The 20,444-nt window shown below is 33.8% G+C and overlaps 1 protein-coding gene across 2 annotated transcripts; it reads right to left on the bottom strand.

Moving 5' to 3' along the window:
• Positions 1 to 1,176: 1,176 nt before the first annotated feature.
• On the bottom strand, positions 1,177 to 18,601 carry LOC148616125 (b(0,+)-type amino acid transporter 1-like). 2 transcript variants are annotated; one of them, XM_088582834.1, is made up of 13 exons: positions 18,444 to 18,601; positions 14,584 to 14,724; positions 13,531 to 13,632; positions 13,047 to 13,286; positions 12,410 to 12,535; positions 11,671 to 11,770; positions 10,184 to 10,228; positions 7,978 to 8,101; positions 7,411 to 7,514; positions 4,749 to 4,845; positions 4,134 to 4,283; positions 3,679 to 3,847; positions 1,177 to 2,993 (listed from the first exon to the last, which is right to left on the bottom strand). In XM_088582834.1, the coding sequence occupies exons 1-13, from the start codon at positions 18,463 to 18,465 to the stop codon at positions 2,923 to 2,925; spliced, it is 1,491 nt and encodes a 496-aa protein (XP_088438960.1). In that variant the 5' UTR covers positions 18,466 to 18,601; the 3' UTR covers positions 1,177 to 2,922. The 2 variants fall into 2 exon arrangements, with proteins under 2 accessions (XP_088438960.1, XP_088438961.1); XM_088582835.1 differs by lacking the exons at positions 7,411 to 7,514; positions 7,978 to 8,101.
• Between the last annotated feature and the right edge of the window lie 1,843 nt (positions 18,602 to 20,444).

Genomic DNA, 20,444 nt, shown 5'->3' with positions numbered 1-20,444 from the left:
ACTACGGGAGTAACAAGTGTTGTGGTAGGACTGCAGACGACCCTCTTTGACAGTTGTAAGTATAGAAGTTAAAACCTTTGAAAGAGGTTTGGTGGTACATTTTGCAGATCCAGCTATGAAACGTTGTTTGTATGGATTCTTGTGGTGTTTAGGAATCCAGTACAGACGGTAAATCACAATCATCGTCCTTGGTAGAGAGACGTGTATAGTATAGTAAACAACGTTTTTGTTACATCGGGGTCTTTGAAAATTGATGTAGCCTTGGCACTCATTGACCTACCTAAATCTTTCATTCGTTTCAAAATTAAAGACCTCATGGCCTTTAACCACTCTGAACGAGAATCAATGTCTTTTTGTTCTCGTTTTATCCATTTTCTTGCATAGACGGCATCCATAAGAACTTTAAAGTTATAATTCCAATTTATGGAGCGTGGTTCACGAATCTTGGGACATTTAGAAAGGATAATACGCAGAGATTCGCAAGAATAGATTTTGCAACAACAGTCAGGGGGTTTAGCCTTGAAGTCCTCAATCTCGAGGTTCTACAATAGCCTTTTATATTTTGCAATACTGATTTTTTTTTGGATGCAATGGGTGAAGTATAGAAATATGAAATAATTGGTATGGATTTGTCTTTGAAATATGAGGGAATTTTGTTGGTAACGTTTGTGTGATGGAGGATGGATGTAAGCCAAATTAATTGCATCTATACCTTTGTTGACAAACGGCAGTGAAAGAAATGATCGTTTTTCTTCATCTTGACTTTTCACACAAACTGGTTTAAAGAGTCTGTGGAAACCAATATAAAATATGATGGCAACAAGTCTGTATAATGATGAGGGGGGGGGGGTGTCAGAAACAGGAGTGTCCAGACTTGTATTGTAAAAGGAGTGTAGTAATAATTACCTTTGACTTTGTCTATGGAAGTAAAAAAATGTTATATCATATGCCAAAAATGTTGTAGTATGGGTCAAAAACTATTTTTAATGGAGACCTTACTAACATAAGTAAATACTATTTCATGGACAGTCAATACAGTGGTATAAATCAGTTATCGGCACAAAGTCTATAATTAAGGGTAAAATGAGCGTGTAAAATAACTTCTTAGAAAATCGTTTTTCTTACCTACAAAAATTGTCATGAATTGAAGACATCGACAAATATAAGAAAAAGATGTTATTATATTAATATTTTTATTCATACTTTTCGCTTTTTTATTTGAAGGATTTCATTCAAACTTTCCACAAAATATTTATACATACAAATTGTTCAATTAGAAATGAAAAAAAAAACAAAAACAAAAACAAAACGTCGATAGTTTTTGCATTTGTTCTTAAGTTTCTAAATGTCTTTGGTCTTCCAGGAGAGGGCATATTTTGACAATGAAAAAGACAAAATATATTTGAGTACTTCAGACATCGCAAAAAATCCTTGGCACACCTATGTTAAAATTTCGTCTTTTTAAGATACACTTTTTAAAAGAAAATGACAAAAATGCAATAGTTTTGTAATTTTAATGAGCTTTTGATTTTGACCACGAATTTTTGAAAATTGATCTGCAAAAACTTCTACCAAAAACCTCAATCGAAGCGCATTTTAAATATATTCAAAATAATACCAAATTCAGCCGTGTGATAATTCGGTTCATTAATTTAAGTATCAGTCCATATAAAATCTAGACACTGCCCATATTAAAGTGATTCATGGTGAAGAAAAAACCCACCGAACAAACAATGCTTTTTCAATCTGCATATGCTATATTTTTATGTAACAGTTGTCCTTTACATGTTCAGATCTCTACTTTTAAGAAAATCATACGTTTTTCTCCCACTAAAAAATAAATTTTATCTCAAAAGCGCAACACCCAAATGAAAACTAAGACTGATTATGCGGTGGGTTTTTAATATGCATGAATCACCTTCTGTATGATTTTTAGAAAGACAGCTACTTAAATGTTCAAAGTATTCCTATTCATTCCCGTACTAAAACAGAAGATAAGAATTTCTACTTTTCTATTAAATTTGGCCTGGAAATTCGAGGTTAATATATTCAATTAATAATTAGGCTGGGAAAGATGCTACTTTCTCATTTTTTGTCAACAAGACATTAACATTGCATCATTTTATGACTGGTACCATCATTATGTGAAATTGGTTAATTAATTTGTTATAAAGGACTACTAATAAAACTGATAAAAGAGATCAAAATTTTAGTATATATATATTTTAAATCTGATAAAAAAAACAGTAACAATTAAAAGTATATGATATTAGTATATACATTTATAAAATTTGCAAATAATTCAAAATATATACAGATATATCAGCAAAAAACACGGAATACAGAGACCGATCGTGACATTTATGATGTGGTAATTTTATAATTATATCGACCAAACAGTAAGATAGAAAAATTCGTCGAATAAAAATTACATTTATGAGAAAGTCTTCTCATAGTAGGAAAAAACACCTAAAAGAAGATCACTACATCATTTAGCCAAAAACTGTAGAATTCAATATTTGGTAATCGCAGTAATATATTAAGTGTATGTGTACTTTCTCTGCAAGGCAATTTCTTTAACCAATTAAAGATTGTGTTTTTGTAAATTACAAATAGAGAACATGTTGAAGTTATTCATAATTCTTTATACTAACTAAACATCAAACATTCTCCCATTCAAGGTCAGCGAAACATAAGATGTTACCATTACATTATGTTAAAGAAACACAATTCCTCTTACAATTATCAAGTGCCATAGCAAACGACTTCTTCAAAATTCTAATTCTTGTTAACTTATACATATTTACTGAATATATCAGTGCGTTAGTTCATTGCTCGAGACTACATCTTTAAAAATTTTGTTATAATATATACAATGTATATCGTCACGTTCACATTTCGTCAGATCTATTTTTATTTGATTCAATCGAAGTCAGGTATATAAGGACTAGGTGCAACGTCCATCAGTTTCTGTAATGATCTTGTAACAGGATCTACAAAACATAAGAAGACCAAATGAAACAAGATTCTAAAACTATTCACCCATACACTAATAGGCATGTTCATGTTAATAAATAAACAGTCTTCAGTAAACGTATACAAACTATTGTATCCGACCATAATTTCTCAGAGGCTTGAAATCTACCTATCATTGTCTACAGTCTAGTTGGAGTTCAAAGAATTATGTCAATGTATATAAAGTATGCAAATCGTCACAATAGAAACTGTATACAGAGTGTATGAAACATATGTCGCTTTTGCAAGATACTTATTTAATTGGTATCCGTTGCTACACTTGATCTGATATTACTAGGTTTCAATACTAGATTGCTGGTCTATGAATGTCACATCAGTACATGTTTGAGACCCACTCAAATATATCAAATATAAGCGACATAAACTTTGCTTCACAAGTGTCACAATTCTGACATTGTTAGGTGGAAAGCTTTTAGAACCTGATAACGTTATCTTTCTTAAACTTTACAAAAAAAATGATTCGAAGGATATGAGCGGTCATGTGATATAAAGCGGGAAAAGAAAAAAGGAGAGTGGACGAGTCTGTAAACTAATTATCTTATATTCATATTCATAAGATATTGTTATGTACATCGTTTCTGCCTGATTACTTAGATAATGTATGTTTCAATACATTTAGCAAGAGCTTTATTAAGTACTTACCAAAAGGACCCGTCATTAGTTGGAAGTGAACCAATGGTATATAAAAGACAAGACCCCCGACCATGAACAGGGCTGCATAAAGAAATTCCAATCGGGGATCCTGGATAATTGGCGCAACCACCAAGTAAATTGAGCATGCAAGAAATATTACTGGTAAGAGTATGAACACCTGTAAACCATAAAACACAACAGTAGCTAAATAAAGTTGACCTATATATCAAATAAATAAAAGAGGACTTTTGCTTTTAACGTATCGACCATTGTATGTGAAGTTATGTAACTTTTTGTAACTTTTGATAATACATGCAATTGATATAAATCTATTTTTAACATTAAGTTCAATGACACAAAGTCTAGTATAATACATAATCAGGAAGTAAGACTAGAATTTACTATTGCACAATAAAATGTAAACTATTGCGATTTCCAAATTTTGCAATGTAGAAAATATGTACCTTAATCGGTCGTCTTTCTTCCTTCATCGTCCACCGTAAAATGAAGAGACAAATAATGGTTAAGGCATAAAATAACCACGCTGCAAAACTGAAGAAATCTATCAGTCCACCGATATCACTTGGTATTAACATCAATAATGAAATGATGCTCTAAAATAAACATCAAAATAGTTCATATATTTGTCAAAATACTTTTTAACTAAGATCTAATATTACAAAAACTTGATTATCTTTACTGACAATGAAAATATATCTATTTGGAACATAATTCATTAACAATTGATATTAAACAAGAGTTATAGAGAATGAGGCTCATTTCAGTCAATGGTAAATGAAGTAATTATTGATACTTCCGCCCCTGTTCCGTTCGATCTATTTAGTTAAATAGCAATCTTTCATAGTCGTCTGTTCAACCGTCCGACGCGTCTGTTTGTTTGATAACTTAAGAATCTGTACATATTTTCAAACTTACTCTCTATACTGTAATTTTTGCAGGCCAGGTTTGTTTATATCCTAATTCGCACGTACCGTTCGGGAGTTATTGCACTTGCTTATATGGTCCACATCGCCAGATAAACTCTCTCAAGTTGATTGAATTTAGCAATTACAACTCACCGTAAAAATTAGACATGGTATTGGTGTAAATCGCTTGCAGTTTACGTATGACAATATTTCTGGAAATTGTTCATCTCTGGCAGCAGCATACAATGTTCTGTAATGGAATGTAGGTATAAAAAAAACAACAAATCAATAAATAAAATAAATAACTAAAACTTTATTTAAACCGGTTGAGTCTGTTCATGCCTACGTTTCATAAACAATCTCTACAAGGGATTTTCTCCAATATTTGAGTTATTCCTGAAATAGTCAGTTTCACGCAACCTAACTGATCGAAATATGAGTTGAGGGATTTGAGGAAAATCTCAGTTTGATTTTTATATGTAACTGGGTCTGGGTCTTGTAGGGATTAACGTCGTCAACATTATAAAACATTCTAAAATTAACAGTCTCTGACTATTGTATGTCTATAACTGTTTATGCCATAACAGTATAGTACAAAAAAGGGGCATTAAAAGTAGACAGGGACATATTATACATGTACGGAGAACTTTCGAACTTGACTCATTTAAAGGTTTGGAATAGTAAAAGAGCAGTAATGTTCGATCGTTGTTAAAAATACGAATCAACTTTAATTATTGGATACTTAGATAATAAGAAATGTCCTTAAAGCATGACCACTTTACCATGACACAAGTACATATTAAATGTTTTGGATTTTAACCAGTTTATTGTTGTCAAATTGTTAAAGATAGAATTTTTAGTATAGACCTTGATTCGCTCATAGGGTCTTAACATCGAATCTAAAACACTATTTTTAAAAGCAGATTTCGATTTTACACGGGTTGTGTCCTTATTGTATGACTTGTGATGTACCGTGGTTCCGACCCCAGGAGAATTGGGATTTACATTACATACGGTGAAGGCACAACCTTTTGTAGGTTAAAACTGGTCTGGAGCTAGTAGTCAGTTCACTGTTAGTAGTACTTTGTTGGTGTATTTGTATAACATGTTATCAGTTTCTTTAGTTCTGTTTTAACAAGGACTCAGGCCTTTTTGAACTGATTTTAAGTGTGTTTAATTGTGTAATATTTTTTTTTCCACACGGGCCAGATTTTAAATAGGAGGCTCCCAGGCGCCTGAATTGCTCACCTGGTTAAATTTTGCTTTTTAAGGGCAATAAATTTAACAAGTTGTCCAACAATTTTGACCCATGAACACTTTGGTAGGACTTATCATAAGGATCATTTCAGCATTTGAAAGTTTTTTTCTTTATATCATTGACTGAAAACTGTTAAAAAACCGTCATTTTTCACCTTTCAAGGGCAAAAACTCTTACATGGAGTCGTCTGGCAACTTTGATTCCTGGAGACTTTTGTAGGCCTTATAATAAGGGTCATTTCAGCAATTAAAATAATTTTGCTAAACATAACGGTTTTGGAGATATCATATGCGGTAAACTACTGTCTGACATTTATGTTTTAATTTTAGTAACGCCATGTTTTTTGACGGATCAAAAATCTCCAAAGTTCCATGAAAGATAATCCAAGGACCATTCATACCAAGTTTAGTTCCAATTGGTCAAGCAGTTTCAGAGGAGAAGATTTTTTTTAAAAGAAATAACATTAAAAATGGCAAAAGCGTGGAAAAAACGGCAATAACTCCAACATGGCTGAAGAGATTAAAACGAAAAATTTACCACATATAGATCTCATTATGCTGAACACCAAGTTAAGTTCCAATTAGTCAAGTTGTGTCTGAGAAGAAGAGTTTTGAAAAATTGTTAACGACGACGCATGCCAAGTGATGGCAATAGCTCACATGAGCTAAAAAGAGGAGGATTGTGATCACGCCTAAGTTGTCCCAACTCAGGTGTTTCTGTTTGTTTGTTTGTTTATTAGGGTTTAACGTCCGAGCAGCAATATTTCAGCCATATTCAGACAATGAACATGAAATGGATGATAAAATGAACATGAAATGAAAAAAAAGGATGGGTCACAAGGATAATAGGGTCGACAAATTTTGATTGCCACTAGAAAAAAGGGGGATGGGTAACGTCGGGCAATTAAGCCTCCTGTGGCGGAGCGCAAAGGTTCCTACTCCTATCGAATACCACAGCAGGGTTCTTTACGAGGAACGTGGCATCTTTCCCAACACGGTGCACCACTATGGTTTGCGGTCAGGTTTTCTGTATTATAGCCTGACAACCCCAGCATGTAACACGCCAGGGGTACCCCATTCCACCGCCTGGGGCACACATCCCAGCTGCTCTGTGGGCAGAGCGCCTAGCCCCCGGCTAGGTTTCTGAGCACTATTTAGTCGCCTTATACGACAAGCTTAGCGCTGCTACAGGCCTATTCTTTTAATACCCGGACCTGCACGGGGCCAGGTGTTTCTGGCCTCTGTATGTATTATTCCGATTTAACTTTCAGTTTACTTTTTATGTTGGGTTATATAGTGGCAACTATTTCCCTGTCCCTGTGTGTAATGTTGTTTTGGGGCCAGCAGCAGCCTGCCCTGTGGCGCTGAAGTTATTTCCTTGTCATCCATTTTAGACCCATGGATGTTCTTGAGCTCACATTTTTCATCCCGGTGGGGTTGTTGTCTCTTCGACATACTCACCATATCCGTTCTCGTTTTATTACAAAAAATACGTAGAAGAGGAACAATTGTTGTAAACAGGTTTAAACTATATAGCATAATAGAATATACAGTTTACCTCACACCTGCAAACAGGGAGCCATTTGCAGCACCAAATGTTGAACAAAGAACAAACATAGGCATTATGATACCAGCAGAACCCAGAACTTTTTCACCCCATGTCTAAAAAAATAAAATAATATACTTGATGAGTACATGTTTTTGTTTTTTTTTTCTTCGGAACAAATCTGTAGAAACTGCTATGTAAGGTATTTTATATAATATGTAATATATATACTATTACTATATATAGATTATTTGTTATCAATTCATATATAATGGAGTTATCATTCTTACTGTATAGTAAATTGAATTTGTATAGGTGGTTTCTCTCATGAAAAAAATGAAATAAAGAATGACAGTATGAAATAAATAAAATCCGCTCTCATATTCCAGTGTGCATACTTAATCACTAACTGAGAATGTTCAGAGTAAACATATATAGTAAGAACTCAAATTAGAATGTTTCATAAGAACACAAAACGCATAAAAAGAGAAAATCGTTAGAGCAATAATAAACCTCACATTCGATTTCTTTGGTAGTTTGAGCAAGTAAAAACTAAAATTTGTAAACAAATTTCCTTACCACGGCTACAGCGTCTGAGTTGAGAAGTCCATCAGTTCCAAGGACAACTAAGTAGGAAATATTAGTTAGCACATACAATACTGTTACTAACAATACACCAACAATATTGGCTCTAGGCAGATTTCTAAAGGAAAAGTATTACAGAACCAATATACTAACAATATTAACTCTGTAATGAAACAACATTGCATTTGATCTGATGTTTTTTATTTTAGCGAACACAATATTATGTATATATTATGCTACTTTTGCTCATTTACTTTTGTTACTTTGTATGTGTTATTTTGAGTTACTTTATTTTCTTTGTTGTGTTTTTCTGCTTTCTATGTCTGATCGTTGTCCCTGGATTACATTCTTTTGATTTCAACTAGAATCTTGATTTCCTTGATTACACTTTGTATTACATTACTTTTGTATTACATTATGTATTAAACTTTTAAATATTTAAACTACAATTACAATCAATACTTATATGTGATAAAAAATTAAAAAGTCAGTAAAAGTAGAATTAGTACTTATTGGGTGTGTTGTTGTGACCAAGCAAAACAGTGTCTGCATAGAATCACAGTTGACGTAGCATTAAGAACCTAATCATCTTAGAATAAATTTCAAGTGGATCCCGCCCCGTGCAGGTCCGGGTGTTAAAAGAATAGGCCTGCAGCAGCGCTAAGCTTCTCGTAAAAGGCGACTAAATAGTGCTCAGAACCCTAGCCGGGGTCTAGGGTGCTTTGCCCACAGAGCAACTGGGATGTGTGCCCCAGGTGGTGGAATGGGGGTACCCCTGGCGTGTTACATGCTGGGGTTGTCAGGCTATAATACGGAAAACCTGACTGCAAACCATAGTGGTGCACCGTGTTGGGAAAGATGCCACGTTCCTCGCACGTTAAAGAACTCTACTGTGGTATTCTCCCGGAGTAGGAACCATAAGGCTCCGCCACAGGAGGCTAAATTGCCCGACCCTACCCACCTCCCCCTATTTCCAGTGGCAATCAAAATTTGTCGACCCCATTGTCCTTGTGTCCCATCCCTTTTTCATTTCATCATCATTTCATGTTCAATTTATCATCAATTGCATGTTCATCGTCTGAATATAGCTGAAATATTGCTGCTCGGACGTTAAACCCCAACAAACAAACATCAAGTGGATCCTTATCTATCTTTCAAGCAATAATAAAAAATAAATAACACATTGCTCTAAGCTATCTACTTTACTTCGTCTGAGAAAATTCTAACTAACTGCTCAATCCTAAATGTTTCAAAAGACCAGGCTCTAGAACTGTCAGGAATGTCACATATTAATAAACTTCACATTCACTTTTAGTATTTAACTATAAAAAGGATGTGCACATTTGCCAACATTTACAAACAAACAACGTAGTAAAAAAATTTTAAAAGGCACATATACATATATGCAGTCTTATTGAAGGTTATTGATGCAATATAAATAAGTCTTTGAAATATTTTGTAGGAAGATGGCATTTAAATATACATTATAAAGATATTTTGTGTATTATATGGAAGATGGGTAAAATATGATAAAGTGTTTACTTTGATATTGTCACAACAGGTCAAACTTACATAATAGTCAAATGTTTAACAAAATAGATCCAAAATATATTCCGAATGTCATTTGCCATACCTTCATTAATAACAAAAACACACAGATAGAAAATTAAAACACTTTTTTTAACTTGTTGATGATTCAAGAATCATTATCTTTTTAATGTCGTAACGGTTGTTCATGACATCCAATTAAAATGTATTTATATCAGTTGTAGATATTAACAACAATCATGATTCTAATATAGCGTAAAAACATAGAAGCAAGGTCAGTTATTTTCATGATTTTGACTTTAGATGAACCCTTTTTTCACTTGCAATATTTGGGGAGTATTTGCTAAAAAAACTTAATGTAACAATTATGCTAACAAGAAGAAAGTATGATGTGTTACGTGAGCCATTTGCATCAAAGTCAGTTATAACTTAATTTGTATCAAATCTGACCGGGGTTCATTATACTATTTCAAAGTGCTAAGCATCCTAATATCATGCGACTTACGAGACATAAACCAATTTTTAGGCATCCTAACAATTACTATGAATGTATTGTGAACCATTAAATTTAGTTGTAATAATTTGCCTTAATTCTATAAATAACTAGTCAAAATTCATCTTGTAAAACACCATAAAGATCATGGATACTTACACGTAAGGATTTTTGAGTTCTTCTGTTACATAATTCAAATTATTCCTAAAAATAGTTAAGGCATGAAACAATTCAAATCAAGATGAATACATGTATTTGGGAGCAATTCATATGACTTAAGGAACACCAGGAAAGACAAAAAAGCAGATTGTAAATATAGTCAATATTATAGGGTTATTAAATGGTTATTTTCATATTAATCCTGTATTATGTCCAAGTACAGTCGTATTGGGTTGAGATCACTTGTATTGGCCCGAGGCGAAGCCGAGGGCCAATACAAGTGGTCGAAACCCAATACGACTGTACTTGGACATAATACAGGATTAATATGAAAATAACCATTTTATGATCCCTTTATTAACTGATGACAGGAGTTATCTGTACAAACCTTTAAATACAGCTCAGTATGACATATTTCCTATGGTCTGTTTCAAACAAAATGGCGGACAAGTTTAACTTTTATACAGGGCCAGAATTAATACAGGGCAATTGCCCTGTATAAATTATGGTTGCTAAAACCTCCTGTTGTATTAAAGGGGCAATTTACATTGTATTTTAAGTCATCAGTTAATAAAAAATTGTACAAAAAACATATCATAAAAATACGTACAAATTTGTTATTATTTCATAAGTAAACGAAATCTTTAAAGTAAGTATGTCAGTATGTCAGTTTCCTAGCCAGCAAAAAATAGAAAATCATAGTTATTCTTTCTTCATTCCAAAAAATTGTCAAAATATAAAAGCATAATCGTCATTTTAACAAAAATGTATAAAAATGTGCCCATTTCTGGCTGAATGCCCGTAAGTGTTCTTTTACATTGCTTGACCTAATTTTCCTGCTGAGCTGGGTTTCTCTTAAAATGCAAGTCTATTTGACAAAGTTGTTTAGGCTTATATCTACTTATCCATAGTGTGCCTTTAAAACATACTTTCTAATTCTATTAAATCATTGTGTCGACTACAATAATTGTTTCCTAAAGAACACCAATACCCAAGCCAAGAACAGAGTTGTGATCACGCCAAAGTACTTTACCCCGTCGCATTTTTTTGCTCATGTCCGAAGTAAGGCATTTCTGCCTTTGTATGTATCGTTTCATTTTCACTTTCAGTTGACTTTATGTTTCTGAATTATATGGGGGCAACTATTTCGCTGTACCTGCGTATAATGTTGTTTTTGGACCAGCTGCAGTTTCCCATGTGGTGTGAGTGTTTCCTCGTCGTTCACTGAAGACCCATGGGTGACCTTGGCTACCATTTTTCATCCCAGTGGGATTGTTGTCTCCTTGACATACGATATTCATCATATCCACTTTAGAAATTGTATATTTAAACTAGTCTTTTTTTACAAGAATTACATGGACAGGAAGCTTTAAAGGAAATGAAAACTAATATGCTATATGTTTAACGTACAGTTACAAATATAATTTATAGGCATCATAATAATTTTATATAGGATAAGATTTGTAATAATAAACAAATTTACATACCAGCCATCATATGCCCATAAAGCATCATAAAATGCTAAAGCAATGCCAGATGGCGTACTTGTTGTTCCGTCGAAACCTTTGTCCATTGTTGATGTATTCCCTTCAAAGAAAACATTAAATTTATATGAAATTAAATTCATTTGTACTCTTGTTGATTGAAACACAGCAAATAACGGTACTGAGGACAGTAGCGGTTACAGAATGGGCAGGGTAAGACCGTGAAGTTAAATTTCGGCATAAAATTTAGTTTTTGCACAAAATGTTCTGTTTACAAATTTGAATCTCGCTCTACTCGGCATTTAGTAATGGTTATGTATATACTTAATTCTACAAAGTTGTTGAACTACCTTCATTATCAATGGGAATAGCGAATGAACTTTTATATTAAACTGTGTATGCATTGAAGCATTCAATATTTACAATTGACGGTAAAGGGGTTTGTAAGAAGACGCGGCAATAATTCGAAAATGACACGGTGATAGAGTAAAATCTATTTATCGTCATTTTCCATGGCGTTCATACACATATCATTGTTGGTTATGGAGTTAAAATGACATTGTGAGTAACTCCTAACTTTTTTTAAGTCTAAAGAAAAATTGTCCCTTACAACTTATTAAAATCAATAACGAGTCAATAGATCTTTATTTTTAAACTTTATTTTAAAAAGAGACTTTTTAAACTTAAATCATAACAATTGTTTCACTGTAACGATTATGACAATGTCGTTATAGATATTTACCCTGCCCTAGTTTGATGAGACCCCCTATGACGATAATTCCTAGAGCTATCAGTTTAGCTGCGGTGAAGATTACTTGTACACTGGCTCCAGCTTTAGTATCAAAACAGTTTATTATGGTCAACGTAACTGCAAATAGAGAAGTTAAAAACAGTAAACATATATTAGTTGTCCAACGAAAATAGCTACATTGTAAATAGCATTTACATGTGATTTGAAATTTCAGAAGAGGGCAGCGGCGATAAAACAATTCATCGTTGAATACATTATAGAATCTGATTTTACCTTTTATCTGACCCTGGGGAATGTTCTTGTTAAAATATAACATAGATACAAAGCTTTCAAAAATATTTCAGTAACTAGTTATTTTGAGGATGGATTAATTGGGTTCAGTATAAATTGAAAGCACATTTTACGAGAATGGTTTACTACAAATGATTGTTTTATTTTAATGTAGGTCCCACTTCATACGAGTGTTGTCCCAGAATTGTTGTTAAATAGAGAATAAATCATACATGTACGTAGACTTAAGGTTGATAAGTTAAAAAATAGCGTCCGTGTGGTATTTATGAAGAGAATGTGTTGAGTACATATTCATTAGGGTTATTATTTGAGGTGAAGACTATGAAATGAAATATACCAATAGCAGTGGCTGCAATGACCTTTAATGGTACTTGAGGTTCTCCACAGTAGTCAAAGAATGTGACGACATAGGAGGCAAACGTTAGTGTAATGATTGCAACACTAGATGGTGTCAGGATGATGACCTTGGTCCAGGCAAACAGGAAGGCCATAATACGACCCATTGCTTGGTACATGTAGGCATACTCTCCACCGGATTTTTTTACGATACATCCCAACTCAGCATAGGACAGTGAACCTGTTATATAGAGCACACAATCACAATGCAGTGTTGTAAACCATTGGATTACGATTATGTCAGGTCCATGCAAAATATCAACATCGACAGTCATTAATACTTAACTGCATGTTGATCTGATAAAATTTCTTTCAACAAACTTTATATTAAATAAAGGATATATTACACCTGAAAGATTTCAACATGAAACATCTTAAATTTGTTTTTTTTGAAAACGCATATTATACATGCACGCACTACTCACCAAGTAAAGACAGAATGCCTCCAGCACCCCATACTATAAGACTCAATCCAACTGATCCAGTTTCAGTCAATACTCCTTTTGGTGAGATAAATATACCAGAACCTAAGGTAGTAAATAGACAATTCTAGTTTAATAACCGGTAAGTATAATTATTCTGGTATATGGTATGCAGTGTTTGACCATGGATATAATTATTTGGTTAGAATAGTATGTTTGATACCAATATTATATAAAACAACTTGCTTATTGCTTCAGAAAAAGATAAGTTTCAGATATTTTTTGGCATGTTTTGAACCAATGTTATAGCGGTAATCAAAAGAATTTAATCCAGGGACAAAGACTAGACATGGAAAATAGACATACACAACAAAGAACAGAAAGTAATTAAAATCATACATACAAAGTAACAAAAGCAAATGAGCAACTCGGACTCCACTAAAAACTGGGAGCATGGACCAGGTGCACCGGTAGGGTAAGCGTCCTCTGCTTTTCTAGAAACACCCGCCGAGTTAAATATAAATCGTTAAAAACATGACCAGTCTAAAAACAAATTATATAAAATTATTGCAAAAATACAAGATAGAGACAACCATGCACACATTTATCTAATACCTAAAATGATATACATCCGTTTTTAAGTTAACCCTATTACATTTTAGAAAAATCAGAACAATCCAAGTAGAGTCAAATGTCTGAATTTTTTATTGAAATCTTATTCTTCAAATTTGTTGAAAATGCATTTTTGCTATGAGTTATACTTTTCAGTCAGGAGTTTCCAAAGAAGCTGTGTTTTGTCTTCTGTAGTACATATTCTAAAAGCACAAGCACAATGTCAGTTGGCCAAAGTACTTGTAAATGGTTTTACAAATTGGATATAACAGTGAGAACTTATAAACTATGTTAAGTCACTATCACAATCATGCAAGGTCATGTTTAATAGTACCATGGACAATATATCGACCATGGCCATTAGTCACGGACATTAAGATTAGCAATAACACCTGATATCGCATGCAGAAAATGATTATATCAAGGAATTAATATATATCTTACCAATGACGGTGCCAACAATCAGTGATGTCCCGCTTATAAGTCCCACTGTTTTCTTTAGATTGACTGTATTTTCTATAACAACATGACCTCCTGCTTCTTCAGCAGTGCCATTCATATGCCTGTTACGAAGCTTTTGTTCTCCTTAAAATGTAAAATAATGTTAGTTTCATGTATTTTGCACCTTTAATTAATGTATTGGCTGAAGTAAGCGTATTCATATCATACTTTTATGAAGTTTGCTGGCTCTGTAGAATGCACATAACCCACGTATGAAATGACGTCATGATTACGTCTTCAAAGTCAAGAGGAACACATTCGGTACAATGGTCACAGAATGGGTAAGGAAAAGTTATTCGCTGGCATTGTACAAATATATCAACAAACTTGTCTTAAACTAGCAATACTGAATAGAGGATTCGCTGCAGACAGTAAATGAAACTTTAATCATCTTCTTTGAAAGGTCGACGAAAGGGGAAACCCTCCTGTGCCAAGGCTTTTCTTTTATTTTACCAAAAATTTGAAGTTTCAAATTCACTGTGCTGCTTATGACGTCGATAATAACTAACGTCACAAGAAAGAGCACAACGGCGGGGTGATCGAACGCGAAAAGAAATAGACATTAAATATTAAATTCAACTCTTGAATGTTTTGACAGAGTTACGTGTCTTGGTTTTGCATTTTATTTTCTGTTAGCGTGCGGGAAAAACATTGCTTAGTATAATTCTTTCAGAAACTCGTTTTTGATCTTGAACTTTATGAATTAAGCTTATAAAGGAATCCCCCTAACACCCTAAACGTTTGTTTACCGCGCCATATTTGTAGCTCGAGAGAAAACCAGAAATACTAATAATTTCATAATAATTTAGTGTATAAAGAAGTCGAAAGGTCCGAATAAATCTAAACCAAAGCATTCTTTCGGAATGTTACATTCCTATGAGAAAACGGCATAACCGTAGATAAGTCAGAAACATAGAACGTACAGACTGTAACAGTCTTACAGCGTTGAGACGGCGTGCTACACACCTGGACGGCTATCTAAAGAAGAAGTGATAAACTGCCAATAAACTCGCTTAAATACTAAATGCCGACTGAATTGACCAATCATGGCGACGATTGTTACTCATGTTATTAACTCAATCTCGTTCTCAAGTATATTAAGCATATGTAAAATACAGAGACTCAACAGTTAAATATAAAACTCCGAGCTCAGCTCACTACTGTTAATATCCATAACAAAATCATGTGATAATCACATGATAATAGCAAAACCACGTGTACATGTAAAAAGTCACTTCCATTACACCTTGATAATTTTATAAGACCTCTACAAATCAATAAATAACATGCATGCCAATGTACTGGCGCCAGTACAAAATAAATTTTCATACTCATATTTACAGCTGACAAAATTTTCCGTGCGATAGATGCACACTATAAATAAAAATCCTTATTAAATATTTGCGATTTTTTAAAGGAATTATGTTGGCGTTGTTTTATATGTACCATGTGAAGCACCCCACACATCTTCACGGTCAGACTTGTGACGTCAATGCCATTATTGAAGAACAATCGACATGTTGAATGTGTAGACAACAGTTGTAAATGTTGACATTTCATTTACTTCTCTCTTTTTTAATCTTCAGTGCAATCTATTTAAATCATCCCGCTTTACATGCATTTCGTATAGAGGAAAATAAGAAATACTTGTAAAAAAATAAAACTCATAACAATTAAAGTAACCAATAAAAAAAATGATAAACTTTCAATTATCTAAACATACAGTTTTAACATGCATTATATACGTGTATGTATTTTGATAAAATCGCAAATATTTCAAAAGGTGTTTCACTTAAAGTTGACATCTATCGCACGGAGCATTTCGTTTGCTGAAAATATGATTATAAAAATTAATTTTGTTACACGCACATTTTGTAATAGCGCAAGGTATTTCCTGATTAGGAAAAAATAACTCGGCATACAAGTAATAATTGTTATAAATAAAATTTGGGAGGATTTCTGTTAATGTATTAAATGATAAGCTTAGTTTATGAAGTTCAAGATCAAAAACGAGATTCTGTACTTAGAAAATAGACGATTTCCTCTCTAGTCTAACAGGAAATGAAATAAATAGTCAAAACATGTAAAGTTAGATCTGATCCAGCAATTTAAAAATTTTTAACCTGATAATAGAAACAAATTCTTTCAACCTACATATCAAGGTACATAAGAAGAAATATATGTATTTCCATCAGTTAGGATACATGAAAGAGGCGTAAGAGGGAGCCAGGCCCTGTCATGGCTCAGTGATTCCATGTATACATGTTATCGGCTGAATTATGTCGGCCTTGGGGGGGGGGAGGAGTTGGCGGGTCCCTGCCCCCTTTTAGATTGATCTATGAAGATGTTATGTTAGTTGAATAAGATTTATTTAGAAAACCCCCAAATTGAAAACACTTTTCAGAAACGTTACAGTCTACTGCGCGTTTTGGTCGTATTATTCGATGGTTAAAACGCGTTTTTAAACTGTAAACACTCAGAATCATTATGAAATTTGACCTCGGTTACAATGCTACACCTACAGTCAACAAATAAAATGTAATTCTAAACGAATCTTAACTTGAACATGTCTATTGTAACTATATTTACAGTGTATTCAAGTTAAACTTCCGTTGTTTAATACCATTTTTGAACTCGTATACTATGACACAAATTCTTCTGCAGTTTATTTCTAAAGAATTTTAAAAACCACCTTCCTTTTTAAAAAAGGTTTATTTTTACCTTGAGATGTTCAGTTGAATGGAAATACCACGTGAAAGAAAAGTTGGCACCGAGACATTGATGCATGAAATCCCTTAATTCACAAATTCATAAATGAACGTTTCACCTATCATCTCTATTAAAGCCAAGACATACACGTAGTAAAGTATTTTATTTTATTATTATTATTATTATTATTATTATTTTTTTTTTTTTTTTTGGGGGGGGGGGTCGTGCATCATGACATGCGTACTGAAGTGGCCATTAAATCGAAGAACATATTAATTTCGTCGATGACTACGTAATATTATGTACTGGTTGCTTTTTTGAAACACTGGAAACAAATGAAATAAAATAGCTTGGTCATATTCGGGGAAAATAAGACTTAGATGTCCCATATCTATCGCATCGCTACTTTCGTTTAATGTTAATATATAAACATGCAATGTAAGTATTGTCAACACCAATGCGAAGTTTCCGTGATTCGGTGATATATGACGAATACTAAAAATTTGTATTCCTCTTTTCGTGACGATAACCGCTACTTCTCCAACAAAACTGTTTGGTTTTGTTCATAATAGTATGCATTAGTAGAATAGTACATGCATTTCTGTGCATTGTTACTTCTGTGGTTTATGAAATCCATATCTGCTTATTGATCTAGAACAATTCTGGGTATGGATATTCATATAGACTTTGAGCAATTTACACAAAACAATAGCTTTGTCCTCAGTGTCCACTATTTCCCTTAAAGGAATTGTAATAACCTAAAATGTTGACACACTGTTTGAATACTTATTTTCTGTGCCAGAACAATAATACTGCAAGTGGCAACGGTCTTATTTGACCAAGACTATTGACAACTGTATGACAACGTCAGACGCTGTTGGTATCACACATATTTTACTTCGCGCTTATATGTTGAAAGTATTCATGTAAACAAGTATGCTCATTCAAAAGTTAAACCAGTACAAGATCAAAGTCAAACGTCGACTTATTGGTCTAGTTCAGAATATTTTGTAGCAGGTGTATTAGAAAGTCGGCTAACATTTTATCACCATATCTCTCTGATTGCTATGACTTAATAATTATAATTTTCTTACCTGCGAAACCGGCATTTTCCATTTTAATGTAGTTAAAATTCCTTTGAACAAACTAATTAAACATTTTTGTACATATTGTCGTGTTGCAGTGTATTCTTAGTAGCTGATCGACGGATATTTGGTGACTAGTGACTGTTATACGTCAAGGTAGGTTTGGTTTTACCTGTATAAACCGCTTCAGTGTTCATCGTAAATTGGGGTTTTCTATACGCTGGGTCATTGTACCTAGGACCACCGTCGGTATTGTGTATTCCCACTCATGACTTTTAATTAAATGAGATAGTAAATGAGAATTGAATATTTTCATTTGAATTTAACGACCACCGCTGTATATTTACTGAAAGTTTATTACTTTAGTATCAATGTAATTCTTAATAGGTGTGAGTTAAACGTAATGTGTGATCTTGCATTTAACTGATATTGACCTGTTTGAGAAACCTGAAAACGTAAAAAAGAAAGGAAAAAAGGAAGAAAAAGCAAGAGAATTAAAGTATAATCCATGGAGGGGGTAGATTTGTACTCATTTTGACATGGGTACGGCATTTATATTTAAGGGAGATGATGAATTGAGCGACATTTTGCATTTTTTTAATTTGAGCGACATGATCTTTTCAGCGACAAAACACATATAAATTGAGCGACTTTTTATTTTTTAAATTCAGCGACATTTACCTGAGAAAAATACTTATTACCTCTTACGTTAGTCAGTGTCCCCTGCTCACCACGGGGAGGTGGAAGTAGGATTTTGAGCAGGATATAGTGTTTGTTTATTGTTCACTGAAACCACATAGTTTATATAAAATACTTTACAATTGTTAAAAATAATGTACTATTAAAAACTTCTATGTACACAATCGTTATAAATTGATGACCGGCTGAGACTTGTATGCCAGAAGTTTAACGAACTCAAGTCTTGAGATATCGCCTGCTCTGTACTGTTCCTGGAATTCACGCATATGCTGCACATTTGACTTTTCGTTAATAGTCAAAAGCATTGGTCGCATAGAAGCTCTTATCTTAAGACTGTTGTATGTCTGGATAAGTTTGACCTTCTCCAAAAAATCATAAATGTTCGGATGATGGCTATAAAACATTTCACTAAACTGCTTGTGAAAAGACTCGCATCCGTTTGTTGTCCGTTTAACATCAAGTCTTGGTTCTGACCAAATCATCGGAGGATAACGTGAGGTTGCCTCTGTATAGTTATGCACAATATAATCTGCAAATTTTGTAGCACGTGGGTCTTCAAGTGTATTTAATCAATTAAAAAATATGTCGCTGAATTTATATGCCGTTTTTATATTTTGTATTGATTTGATGTCGCTCAAATGATATACGCAATTACTCAAAAAGCGTCGCTCAAAAGATAGTCGCTGAAAAGACAATGTCGCTCAATTTATACGCACCCATATTTAATTATTTAACACCGAGCGATTTGAGGGGGTACAAATCTACCCCCTCCGCGATTATTTCTTTTCTAGTATGACAACTATAGTAACTTTGGGACAAAAATTCTCCTAGGCGTAGCCAAGATAACGGCTGTTCCGATTAACCTCCCCCGTGTGGAATTTGGATTAATTAATTGATTGATTGATTGATTGTTGGGGTTTAGCGCCCGAGCAGCAATATTTCAGCTATATTCAGGCGATGATCATGAAGTGGATGATAAAATGAACATAAAATGATGATGAAATGAAAAATGGGATGGGCCACAAGGACAATCCGGTCGACAAATTTTGATTGCCACTGGAAATAGGGAGAGGTGGATAGGGTCGGGCAATTTAGCCTCCTGTGGCGGAGCCCTATGGATCCTACGCCGGGAGAATACCACAGTACGGTTCTTTATAACGTGCGAGGTACGTGGCATATTTCCCAACACGTTGCACCACTATGGTTTGCGGTCAGATTTTCCGTATTGTAGTCTGACAACCCCAGCATGTAACACGCCAGGGGTACCCCATTCCAGCACCTGGGGCACACAACCCAGTTGTTTTGTGGGCA

Source organism: Perna viridis, chromosome 5 (genome assembly GCF_037379345.1).
Source record: "Perna viridis isolate PV_CMFRI_1.1 ecotype Kerala chromosome 5, ASM3737934v1, whole genome shotgun sequence".
Taxonomy (NCBI): Eukaryota; Metazoa; Mollusca; class Bivalvia; order Mytilida; family Mytilidae; genus Perna; species Perna viridis.
The sequence above is the reverse complement of the archived record's forward strand: the minus strand, read 5'-3'. Positions and strand labels throughout refer to the sequence as shown.

Excerpts from the sequence above, each read along its gene's own strand:
- LOC148616125 (XM_088582834.1), bottom strand. The coding sequence starts at position 18,465 with ATGGAAAATGCCGGTTTCGCAG. Across the intron at positions 10,229-11,670 it reads TTATGGGCATATGATGGCTG|GAATAATTTGAATTATGTAA; the intron begins GTATGTAAATTT and ends AACTATTTTTAG. Across the intron at positions 7,515-7,977 it reads ACTCAGACGCTGTAGCCGTG|ACATGGGGTGAAAAAGTTCT; the intron begins GTAAGGAAATTT and ends TTATTTTTTTAG.